This window comes from Dysidea avara, chromosome 11 (assembly GCF_963678975.1).
Source record: "Dysidea avara chromosome 11, odDysAvar1.4, whole genome shotgun sequence".
In the NCBI taxonomy this organism is placed as follows: domain Eukaryota; kingdom Metazoa; phylum Porifera; class Demospongiae; order Dictyoceratida; family Dysideidae; genus Dysidea; species Dysidea avara.
The window spans coordinates 654,457-668,033 of record NC_089282.1 but is presented as its reverse complement, the minus strand read 5'-3'; the positions used below and the strand labels follow the sequence as shown (position 1 = coordinate 668,033).

The following is a 13,577-nucleotide window of genomic DNA, read 5'->3' as shown; positions in this document are numbered from 1 at the left end:
TGTGAAAAGATTAAGAAATTAAACTGATTTTTGAAAGCTCATAATTATCTAGAGAATGTCTAGAGCGATTTTGCTCAAATTTGGAGTGTGGACTACTAAAGATGGAGGGCAGTTCCATGGCAAAGATTATCTCATCAAGGCAGCACAAGGGCTACACATGAGTGAAAATTGCATTATTGCTCTTTTCCTGTCAATAACACCCACTGGTTAATTGCTTGGGCTGCACAACACACTACCATGTGGCTTGATTCTATTATATTAGAGCAGTCAACCTACTCTAATAGAACAGTCATAGCGAATACATATTTGAGATGCATGAAATTATTTAGGAATACATAGTAGCTAGCTATAGGTCTCAGTAAGTTTTCAGGATGTGCACCTGATTAAGATCTCCACTACACCAATACCCCGTTACCACCCATAATCCATAAATAGTATTAAGAATCATGCGCATTAATTAGTTTGCATCATCATTCATGGCATCATCAATTTTGAATGTTCAATATCTGGGAGCGGCAGTGTTCTCATACCCCCCACACGTGTGACTCATTACAAACCCTGACCCAAACCCTGACCATACTCAATACCACCATACTTAAGCTAGCTATGAACTACTGCTGCTGCGCAGCCAGATGGATTGCCTGTTGGAAAAGTTTGTCTTTGTCCATAGTAAGTTTTCAGGATGGTATAATAAGGTTAACAGCATACATGTAAAGATATATCAATATATGCTATTGGTATAACTATTAAAGTGTGCTAATATGTTATTATATACAGTCTTGCTGCTCAGTGGTTAGATTTGGTGCATTCAAGAAGTATATGCATAATTATATAGAATGTCTCATGCAGAGAGACCAAGCAACCAGTACTGTCAGCAACACCAATCCCATGCACTAGTCCATGATGTGCACAGATTGGTTCAACTGGTTTAGAATGATAAGCACAGGCCTCTGTTAGTAAATGTTGTGAGATTTAAGGTATATAGTTGCATTGTGACATTGTAACTATTCCTATGTTCTCAGCATCTAAGTTAAGGTATGTAGACTTATTTGAGGAATCATGCAGATATGTTACCATTGACCAAGCAATAGATCATTTTAACTTAATTAGTTTATCAATATAGTGTTAGGATTGCATCAAATATGCCAGCATAGTAAAGCATAATATAGGCTGGAGTGCTATACTAGGTAGATATTTCAAACTATGCTATTATGGAGCTTAATTAATTCCATGAAAATATATCAAAACTCCCTAATAGGATGTAGTTTGAAGAACAACCATATGAATGAGGCTGGAGAAACTAATAATTAATTAATGCCATATACTGTCTGGCATCAGCACTAGAAAGGAAGACCTTGACAAATACTTACATACTAACACAATTTTTGTAAGTTTCATTCATGCTTGATGTGCCTATTAGAATGGCGCATGCATTTTGGAGTAGACACCAGCCTATTACACTGGCATAATTTTGAGCATAATAGGTGCCTGAAAGCATCAAGCATAATAGGCAGAATAATTATGTCATACTGTAAGCAAAAATGCATGCCACTGAAAAAGGTGGACAGAACAGTTGATGCCACAGTGGAGTATATTTATTTGACACGGTTATTATTATTGTTATTATTATTATCAATTTTTCAAAATGACAAGGTCGTACAGAAGGACAAGCCTGCAAACGCACTCCCACAATTAAACATACATACAGTAACATTAAATGCACACGAATACAATAACTAAGACGAGACAGATAGCTAATAACAGAGCAATACACAACAGGACAAAAAAGAGAAAGTTATTTGAATAGAAATCGGCAAAGGGCAGTGCGGAATAGATTTGACTTTTTAATCTGTAGAATGGAATGCGGTATGGTGTTCCAAAGAAAAGGGCTGTTTACACAAAAAGAGAAGCGATATAAATTAATAGTAGATACAACTGGCCGGATTATAGTTTACAATGCAGCTAAATTCTTAATGCACAATGAGCTTTTACATTTATTAACCAGTTGTTCATAAGCAAAGGTTTATCATTATCCATAGAAAGTAACAAAACATGGGAACTGCAGAAAAATTTGAGCACTGCAGCATAGCATAATAGGCAAAATTAAAAGCATAATAGGCCGGTGCCTATTTTGGAGGCTTAAATGCAATTTACTATGAATCTAATTTCATAAGGGGCTTTGTGTTGGTTGTGTTATGTCTAATTGTTGCACAACAGGTTTGCAGTAACAACATAAGTAATTTCTTCCATATCCACATCTTGTGGCATAATTCTTTTTCCCTGAATTGTATCTGACATAATATATATGTGCTTACTGGTAACACAGTGTCTGTGAGAGAGGCTGAGAAACAGCATATTCCATCTATAATCTGAACGTGTTAACAATAGTAAGTGATTTCATGAATGTGTAGTCAAGATACAATAAAGTTCAACATTAATAATTACAGCAGTGTTTACAGTGAGGTTAGCAAATGCTTGTCGGACTATGTAGTGTTGTGCGTAATAAAAGTGTCATAAATATATAAAAGTTACATATTTGATTGTAGAGTGTAGCCTTCTTATCTTTTGCGTTCTACAAAATAGGGTACATACATAATTGTATTAGACATTTTATCTTCTTACCATCTGATCTTTTTCGTATGCGCTGTGCACTTTGTCTTGTTGCTGTTGTACTTTTCACAAATCGTTGCTGATGCTGGGGTATTCCCCATTGTTGAGCTGGCATCATAGGGCCCATACCAGGCTGGTAGTAGGCCGCAGGCATCATTGGCTGCATCATGGGCTGCATTCTGAGAGCAGCTTGTTGCTTCATCATGTTCTGTAGTGGAACATCATATTATGGCAGTCTATAGACATAGTTGTCTTGTACCACAAAATGTTAGTAAAGAAATAATGAACGACAACTACTTCCATGCATGGCTAATACAAATTAATTTGCTAACATACAACAAGAACTTTGACAGAATGAAAAGTTATCAAATCACGAGACCAGATCTACAACACCCACTACTGATGGCAGGTTTGATAAACTAAATGTTGATGAATCTGATTCATCAAATTTCTCAACTTTTTTTTCTATCAAAATTTCCTGTCATATGGTATGAATTTTCTAAGTATTAGATGATAGACGCATATCTACTGTCTTACAAAAGGAGTACATACCTGTTGCATTGCTATCTGTGCTCGGAAGGCATCATCATCTTCATCACTCATGGGGAGCTCTGTTGGGAACTCTTCTTCTTCATCTAAATCATCCATTTCAGCTTTAGAGCTCTTCTTTCTCAATTTCTTTTCTTGACGTGATGATTTATTGTAAGAGCCCTCGATTGCAGGCTGGTATGGCATAGCAGATGGTGGAGGTATGTATCCATCAGGACCAGCAATAAACACTGTAAAAGGACTACCAGGGATTTGAGTACCAGCCCATCGGATGAATATAACAAACTCTCCAGCGATGGTAGGACTGTACCTTGCAGTCAGTACACGAGGCTCATCGGGATCTTTGGCAAACACTTCAACCTTGAATGAACCTCGGACACCATGTACACGGATTGTTAGGGTACCACTTCCAGCATTTTTGGTTTCAATTGTGAACTCTCCACGATCTCCTAATCTTCCATTGTGTAAACCAGGACCATATGCCTTAACCATTCCTGCGTTGGCAGCTTGTTTGACTTTAATCCTGAATGGACTTCCTGGTATCTGATTCTTGGACCACAGCACCACAACATTGTATCTTCCTTCCTCGTTTGCAATGAACTTGACGCTGTAGATGCCCCCACCCTCTTCCTTGACTTGTATATTGCAGTCTTCATTGTTGGGACCTTTTACAAGGACATTTAGTCGACCACGTCCTCCATTTGATGTATCAACATAAAACTCCTGTGGCACATCAGTGTACCTGTTATCTCTGGACTCAAGAGCAGGACCATATGCATGGCATCTTGATGCATCTGCTCCTGAAACTGTTCGAATCTTGAAAGGACTGCCAGTAATCTGCTTGTCATTGTAAGTAATGCTAGCCAAGTATGCACCAGGTGCTGGGGCAATGTATGTAACAATATATAACCCATCACCTTTATCTTCAATTTGCATATCAGCCTTGTAATAGACTGCTCTTACATCCACAACTAAAATACCATCATCTACTAAGCCAGGCTCATTAGTAACAATGTTAAACTTGGCTGGTTCTCTAGCTACAGCTTCTGTTAGACCAGTTCCCATAGCAGTGCACGTTCCTTCATTAGATCTCTCAACATCAACTTTAAATGGGCTGCCTGGAATATGGTCTAAACCCCAAATTATATGGACCAAATGTTTGCCAACTTCCCATGGAGTAAATGCACATTCATAAGTATTGGAAGCAATTTCCATCACATCTACTGAGTACTGGGTAGTAGGACCAATTGCTTTTACACTTGGTTTGGCTACTCCAGCTTCAACAGCAATCAATTTGAAGGTGACTGCTTTACCAGCAGGGCTTTTGCCAGACTTGATGAATTCAGCTATAACTTTGCACCTGCTGGCATCACATATCTGTGCCCTGAAAGGTGTTCCTGGTATTCCATGACCAGCAAACAAAACATGAATTGAAATTCCTCCAATAATTCTTGGTAGCAAGGTGACATTATGAGTGGTAGCTCCTTGGGTTTCCACCATTGTCTTGCAACTGTGGCATTCTTGTTCTTTGTTAATCAGTACAGTGACATTACCAGGTCCAGCACCCACTGATCTGACAGAAAATTCTGCCTTCCTTCCAACTTGGAGGACCACAGGTAAGTCACCTATAATCTTACACTTTCCTGGGTCCACACAAGCTAGTGTGAATGGACTCTTGGGAACTTGCTGACCAGAGTACTCTACAAACACTTCATAAGATCCAGCAAGGAGTGGGATAAAACGAGCAGCACGTGAGTTCTTTATAGGTGGGTACACTTCCACCACAATGTCATCCTTTGGACCATGGGCAACGGCATTGATGGCTTTAGCATCTGGGAAGCTACCTTGAATATTGAATTCATATGGTTCACAAACAAGAGCTGCTTCTGAAGTTAGGACAACTCCTACAGAACTGATGTCTAATGTCTTACAAGGGAATGGACTTCCTCTTAGTTCCTTTTTGGAGAAAAATACATGAATACTGAATTTGCCCATTTTGTCTGGTTTGTATATGAACTGATAATCATTGTCTCCCTTTTTGTTTGGTTCTAGAATAATATCATCTTGTCCAGGCCGGGATATAACTGAGTGTAATCTACCACTACCAGCATTTTTGGTACGGACACTATAGGCAAATTGTTCATTTAAGATGGCAGTATTGTCCTTCAATGGGAGGCCTTTGATTACACATTTGCTTGGGTCTATGACATTGACAGTGAACGGAGTATTTGGAATTGCTTCACCATCCCATAGAACGTTCACTGTGTAAACTCCAATGATTTTAGGGCTGAATTTCAAGTAGTTCGTTTTGTTTAGTGGAGTGTGGTCTTCATCAGAATATACTTGTACTCGAATACCATTAGGGTCCACCACCTTTGTGGTTAGTGAGCCTGATCCGGCATGAGTTACGTCAACGGAATAGTCTACTGGATTTTCAATGCTATGGTCTTCATCTAAATAAGAGTGTTGCACTCTACACTTGTCACGATCAGCAGGTGGGTGAATGGACAGCGTAAATGGACTGTTAGAAACATTGACGTTATCATAAGTCACAGTCAGTCTGTAGTCTCCTGCAACAGGAACCAAGTAAGTCAACTTGTATGTGGAAGTCTGGTTATCAATCAGCTCAACCTTTGGTTCTTGTCCTACAAGATTAACTCCCACTTGCCTGACCATGTTTGCAGACAATCCTCCTTCTTCCAACAATCCTTTATCAGATGCCAATACTAGAAGATTACCAGTTATTCCAACACAACCACAACTGTCTCCTTGGATAATTATCTTAGTTGGATCCACTGCACGTCCAACATTTATTTGGAATGGACTTTTACAGACTGGTTTACCACCCCACAGTACCTCAATAACATGTACACCAGTATGCCAAGGGGTGAAAAATCCGGTGGTTGTACCATTTTGGTTATTCACTAAAGTTGTAGTGTATTCTGCCTTTGGTCCCTTTACTGTGAATGTAACTGGTGCCTTGCCTGCTTTTCTACCATCAATGTTAACAGCAACCTCATCATCAATTATAACTTTGTCTTGCTTGAATGCCTTGGAAGTGACAACGACAGCCATGGCATTGACCACATTAGCCTCAAACACTCCCTCACGGATACCAAATCCTCCCCACATCACGGTGACTTGGCATGACCCAACTTCTAGTGGTTGAAACAATAGGTGAAACTTTTTGTTGTCATCTTCATTAATCTCTTGTTGAAGAGGTTGCTTTGCACCAGTGAGTTGACGTAAGAAACAGGTAAGGGTACCGGGCCCTGCTTCAGATGCATTGACACAAACTGTTTCATCTTCTCCAAGATGATAGATCTTTGGGAATTCTTTAGATAGCTGGCAGTAATCAGGGTTGCAAACTTCCACTGTAAACGGACTGCCACTGATGTGCTGACCTCCACATTTAACAGAGACCTTATACTCCCCTAGTTGCTTTGCCATAAAGCGACAAATTGCATTTGAATCACTTTCCTCTTGTGTAACTATTGCATCATGATCAGGATGTATTGCTGCTATATCTAGTGATCTGGTGTTCTGCTTGATGCCAGTTACAAGGAACTTGACATAATCACTCTGCTTACCAAGTTGGTTTGGTGGGATGACAGCAAAATTAGCGGAGTTGATGATATCAGTTTTCCATTGTTGAGTTAAAATTTTAACATTATTAAACACCAAGACAAGCTCTAGACTACCAGCAATGGTAGGAGTGTACTTCACTTGAGTTAGTCCGCATCCTTTATCTAACAGCGTAGCATGTTCTTTTTTGGTTCCTTGGACAATTGCTTGTACAACTAGCCTTCCATTTCCAGCTCGTCTAGTGTCTACTTCAAACACAATTTCTTGTCCTACAACTGCAATATATTCTGGAAGTGTTGGAAGGTCCTTGACAACCACCAACTTGGGGTTTGCAACATCAAATTCAAAAGGACTTCTTGGTATAGCTACTTCACTCCACAGCACATCAATAGTGTGAACACCAACTAATCTTGGGTCACTTCTGATCAAACACACCTTCTGCTCTTCTTCATCTTTGCTATACACTGGGTAAATGGAACCTTGAGGATCTTTCCCATGAAGAGAAATGTCTCCAGCCCCACCATTGCTGTAATCTACATTGAATTCAATGGGATATCCAACATTAAAGCAAGCTCCTATTTCAAATGCCTTTCCATAAGCACGGCATTTACTGGCATCTGGTGGATGGAGGCCAGGAATAGTGAAGGGGCTGTTGGTGATGTCTATGCCCTCCAGTTGAATTGTTAACGTGTAGATACCTGGCTTGGGAACCATATATTGAAGTGGATAACGACATTTGCCACCGTCTACCACTGACAGCTGAATATCTCTTTCTGTATCAGAAGTGTTGAACTTGTTTGGTTCTACTAACTTGCACTTTGTCTTTTTATCACCTTCTAGTTTTACCTTGAGAATGTCTTGCTCTAGTAGACCTGACTCTGTACCAACTATTTCACATTCCATGATGTGTCTACAAACAGCTCGTCTAATTCCTGTACCAACAAGGTAGAAAGCACTTGTATCAAGCCCCATCAGTACATTAATCTCAAATGGGCTATTGGGGATGGCTACACCTCCCCAAGTGACTTCAATTGACAGCTTTCCTAATGACGTTGGAACCATAGTTATTTTGTATGATTGATTGAAATTGTCAAGAACCTTCACTGGAAATTGAGTGCCACAGCTAGAAGTTACAGTAACAGCAAGATCGGCCTTGCCAGCACCAGTGGTTTTTGCAGTAAGCGTAATGATCTCATTAGTTTTAGCTTCACCACATTCCAGCTCTTCACCATGAAGAGTTACTTTACTTGGATCACAAACGTTGATATGAAATGGAGTATTAGCCAGTGTTGCTCCAGACCACTTGAGTCCAATTGAGCAAGCACCGATTGCTTTAGGTGTTAAGACAACTGCTAGTATGTCATCTGATTGCTGTTGAACTGATGTTTCAATGATGGTTGTATTACTGGCGATTGCTGTAAGGGCACCTGATCCTGCCCCTTTGATGTTAACAATTACAAATCGTTCAATTCCAACAAAGAGGAGACCAGGTGGTAGCTCTACAATCGAACAGTTGGAGGGGTCAGCAACTGGAAGGCAAACTGGACTACCTTGTATATTTTCTCCACCGCATGTGACTATGATTTGGTGTTCACCAACCTCATTTGGAATGTAGGCTGTCAGGTAGCGATCTTTACCATTTGGTGAATATGCAAGTTCACTGATGTCACCTGCAGGAGATTTAGCCTGTATAGCTATCCCCAATATGTTAGCTTCAGAAGCAGCAATGAGGAAAGTTGTTGTGTTGCCGACAGAAGCAACTTCTCCAGCAGGAGGGTCCTCATTGGCTACTGAACATTGCTTGGGATCAACCACTTGTACTTTGAAGGGACTGCCAGATATATCATCTCCTGCTAACTGCACTTTAATCTCATCGAAGCCTACCCTTGTAGGCAAGTAAGATGCTTCTACTGCATTACCATCCTTTGGTGACAACTCTGCTTGCTCAATGTCACCATCTTCATGTAACACGAGTACAGACAGATCTACTATACTGTCAGAGCCGCTGATATCCATGTATACAGGGCGGCCAACTAATGCTAATTCCTGTCCATCTACTTGCCTTCTGGTAACCTTGAGGTCTTGTGGATCGAGCACTTCGGCAGTGAATGGGCTACCTTCAATATGCACATCAGACCATTTGACCTCAATTGTGGCATCTCCACTACTAGTGGGGATGTACAGAATTTTGTAGCTAAGTTCTCCGGTAATTTGAATGGTTGGTTCTACCTTTCCATCAGTACATAGAATGGCTACATCAAGCTTTCCTGAACGTGCATTGTGGCCATCAACATAGAAGAGTGCTTGTCTTCCTACAAAGGCCTTCTGTAATCCTGGACCTGAAGCTGTTACTTCTTCAGGCAGTGGTTTGACTGAAGCAAACTTATAGTGTAACAAGTATGATGAACTTGTGAACACATCAATTTGTACATTGGCAAGTAACTCTGGCGTGAAAAATGGCAAATATTCAATGCTCAAATTTTCTTCTGCAGCTTTCATTGCTATTGTGAGATTTTCTACCGCGTTACTGGCATCAGCCCACTCTGGAGCAATTCCTGGACACAAGACATTACACAATGCTATCAGATTGACACCATCACACCAGTCAGTTGTAAGGTTTGTAATATTTCTGTGTGGAAGAGTAGATTGCAGCCATGCAAGCAGCTGCTTGAAGAAATACTGGATGAAGAATACTAAGTAAATCATAATGGACATTTCATCCAGGTCTCGGCCACACAATAACTCTGCACTGATTATAGCTGGAATGTGGAAGTGTTTTTCAGCAAGTTCAATTGCAAGTTTGCAATTTTCATAAGCTGTGGACTTGGTTAGTGTGTTGTACTGAGGGCAAAGGCCAGGCTGAATCATCTCTATGAGATAGCATAGTAAAATTCCATCACTCCAGTCAGTGGTAAAGTTAGTGATAGTTTGGCCACGTAAAATACTTTGAAACCAGATGAGCATAATTTCTTTAATAGTGATTCTTACTTCAGAGTGGCAGATGAAGTAGTGTTTTATTAGGATCCAAAGTAACATCAAAATTACTGTTAGGTTGCCATTGTAGAGATCCTCAATACCTATAATGACAAAACAAAGCAGTAGTAACATTGGTAATAAAATGTAACATACATCACAGCATCTACACATATTACTTACTTATTCCTGTTATATCCAGCTTCTGTGATTCCATAAAGGACAGACACAATCTCAGGTTAAATAACATTTGTTGCTTGTCTTTGGGGTCAGGATTGAAATCACCAATCTTACATCCACCTCCATAATACTCCAGCAAGTAAATCAACACCACTCCACTTCTGAAGGCCCATTGTAAATTCACTATTTCTTCTTTGTTGCATTGCCGGAGGATGTAATTAATGAAGCTGGTGAAAACAGCAACTTGCATTTGAATGCATGGGTTTGTCTTCAGATAAATTGTCAAGTCGATGGTGTTAGCAGGAACCACTGTACATGTCCAGGCTTCTCCTTGGATTAATACTCCATTAAACCACAAGGATAGTGATAGTGTACCAGGGAACATGACGGTAAATTTGAGGCACATCAAACCAACCCTCTTCTCATACAAATCAATCTTGCAAACTTCTCCATCAATGGTCAACTCTCCAGTCAGTGTGCCCTTCCCAGCTTGGCTGATGTCAATATCCAAGCAAATTATTTGACCAATTGTTAATGTCATTGGAGGTAAGTTTAGTATCCGGACCTTGCAAGGATCAGAGACTTCAAATTTAAGTGGTCCACCTGGGATGAGTTTCCCTCCCCAGTAAAGCGTGATAATAAACAGACCTGCAAACTCTGCAATGAACGTGACCGTGTAAATGCCATTATTATTGACGACCTCTGCATTGTACTCTTGAGATTGATGAGTTACCTTGACCACCAAGTCACTACATCCAGCTGCTGTACAGTCGACTGTGAACTCAATTGGCTTACCAACAAATACAGTCATGGAACTTATCATTGTGAGCTGGCACTTAGTGGGATCTGGTGCTGCCCTAATGAGCACAGGGATGCTCCTCACTTGTACACTGTTGAAGTATACCACTAGCTCTAGTGATCCTGTGTGCAGTGCTTCATAGATCAGTGTGTAGATACCACACTCCTTTGTGACCACTTGAAGGTTCATTTTCATCCCACCAGAGAGCACTGCTCTTCCTAGTAGCTTAGCATTCCCTGCCTTGCTAATATCTATGTCAAATGAAATGGTTTCTCCAGCAACAGGAGTGTACATTTCTTGTAACCCCAAAAATACGATGGCGTTTGGATCACATACTTCAAACATGAAAGGTCCGCCAGGGATGGTAACTCCTGCCCACTGAATTATCAGCTCGTGAGTACCAGCTGACTCAACTTTAAGGAAGCAATGGAATATCTTCTTGTTGCCAACTGCAAAACGCTCTTGGGTTCCAACAATAACTTTGTTATCTGTGGTATGAGCCCTAATGTCTAGCTGACCACTTCCAGCCATTGTGCAGTCAACTGTGAACTCCAGAGTCTCTCCGACATTAAGAACTGACTCTTTCAAGAATGATAGATCAACAACACATTTGCTGGCATCTGGGGCTGCTGATATTGCAGCTGGAATGGTCTTCACCTCCACTTCATTAAACACCACCAGAAGTTGCATGGTCTCCACTTGTGAAGTGAGATATTTCAGCAGAAACACTCCATTACATTCCTCCTCTAAAGGCAGAGTTTGTCTAACACCATTCTCTGATGTCCCATACACAAACAATGGGGCTGAGCCAGCCAGGCTGATGTCAATGTCAAAAATGATTGTGTCCCCAACTACTATATCAAATTCACCCATTGGTGGCAGGTTTATTTTTACCAGACTTGGATCAACAGCTCTGAAATTGATTGGGGCTGTGGGAATAGGTGCTCCTCCCCAGAGGATGTTTAGCACATGCTCACCAACTTCTTCTGGAGTGAACACCAGAGAATACATTCTTCTGTTAGCTGTGCTCTCTAAGGTGGTATCAACATTCAACGTCTTCTGAGGACCAGTAATGCTGACTGATAATTCACCTGGACCAGCTGTAGTGCAGTCTATCTGGATCTCAATCCTACAGCCAACATTGACCAAAGATGAAAGAAGATTTTGTACAAATATGCACTTGCTAGCATCAATTGGTGCTTGGACTTCGATGTCAAATGGACTCCCACTGATGTCAAAACTATCAAGCATGACAGACATGCTATAGTCGCCTGCCCTCGGGAACACAAATTCTATGACATAGCATCCACTGCCTTCATCTGTGAAACTATATTGCATTGCATCGGATGAAGTATCAAAAGTATCTTTGTCAATCTTATTACAAACCAAGTCTTTAGTATCAAATTTAACTGTAAGGAAACCTTCTTCCATAAGATAAACTTCACCTGAACGTATCTCAAACCTTGTAACTATACCTGCTGTAGTGCGAATAGGGGATTCAATTATTCTACCAAATGAAACAAGGTCTATTAGTTTCTTAATGTCAACCATGAATGGAGAGCCTGGCACTTCAATGCCATCAATTTTAATGATGACTCCGTATTCTCCATGAACTTGTGGTACGTAGATAGCTTGAGATTTCTCTCTGCTTATCGACTGTAGCCTGACACCCTCAGTGTTTCCGTCAGGATGTTGAATAAAAACTGTTATAAGAGTGATTTCGTTCACTCCAGTCAAGGTCAGTTTCATTGGTCGCTTAGCAGCTGTTGCTTCTATTTTGACCTTGAGTAGCCGGCCAAGAATTACACCTCGTGGTTCCACAATTTTAACATTGTATGGACTATCTGCAATTGGCTGATCATATGCTTTTAGTGTGATCGTGGCAGGTCCAAGAAGAACAGGTACATAGCTAACAATATATTCACTAGAGCCAATCTTCTCAATGCTAGGCACTATTGTTTCTGACCCATTTACAATTTCAATCGTTATATCTTCAATGCTGCCATACAATACCTCTAGTTCAAACTGTGCCCTACGTCCTACAACAGCTCTCTCCAGGGCCTCACCTGAAGCTGTGGCTTCAACCTTAGGCCGGGCAGTCATGAAGCCAGCAAGGTAGATGCAATTGAGGATATCGTCCGACTCAGAGCAGTTAGCCATTTCTGCAGGTTGTACATAGCTGATGGGTATACCCAATTCCCTTTCTGCTGCGATCATGGCATTGGTAACATTTTGCAAGGCATTCTCTGGGTTAAGGCTGTTCACATCTGGTAGCATGCCAGGTTTGATACTGTTGCACAAAGCGGTCAGGCATAGACCATCACACCAGTCATTATCAAGGTCATCAATGACTCTGAATGTAACCTTCTGCCTAATCCACTGTAGTAATATCTTCATGAAGTAGCGTACATAGTACGAGAGGTAAGTCATGACAGACAGGTCATCTACTTCTGGATTGCTAAAATCTTCAGGGGAAATTATACTGGGTATATCAAAATATTCTTCAGCCAAGTCCATACCCAGTCTACAGTTTTCAATCTTGTTTGCACTAGACAAAGAAGCATACTGTGGGCATGCACCTGGTTTGAGGCTCTCTACTAAAGCACAAAGCGCTATTCCGCTATTCCAGTTGACAGTGAAATTAACAATTTTAATGCTAGGGATTTTCCAGTTAATCCAGGTCAGTAGAGTTTGCTTTGTTGATGTACGAGATGTGCGTACATGACGATGAATATGGTAGTGGTCAATGAGGGTCCAGATCAAACCCAGAATGAGCTTTAGCTCACCATTGTATATATCCACTGGACCTATACACATTAATAAAAAACAATAAACATCATTCATTGTACATTGCACTTCCCTGTACATGTAAGGGTGAAAC

General features: G+C 40.7%; 1 protein-coding gene across 1 annotated transcript in view; it reads right to left on the bottom strand.

The window, feature by feature from the left end:
- Positions 1-2,378: 2,378 nt before the first annotated feature.
- The window catches only part of LOC136238206 (uncharacterized), a 33,988-nt gene continuing 22,789 nt past the window's right edge, over positions 2,379-13,577 (bottom strand). Inside the window, exons 3-6 of the mRNA XM_066028556.1 lie at positions 9,901-13,503; positions 3,163-9,821; positions 2,623-2,818; positions 2,379-2,572 (exon numbers count right to left, since the gene is read on the bottom strand). Of these exons, the coding sequence (XP_065884628.1) occupies positions 2,559-2,572; positions 2,623-2,818; positions 3,163-9,821; positions 9,901-13,503 (10,472 nt within the window). The 3' untranslated portion in view covers positions 2,379-2,558. The remainder of the gene's footprint in view (positions 2,573-2,622; positions 2,819-3,162; positions 9,822-9,900; positions 13,504-13,577) is intronic.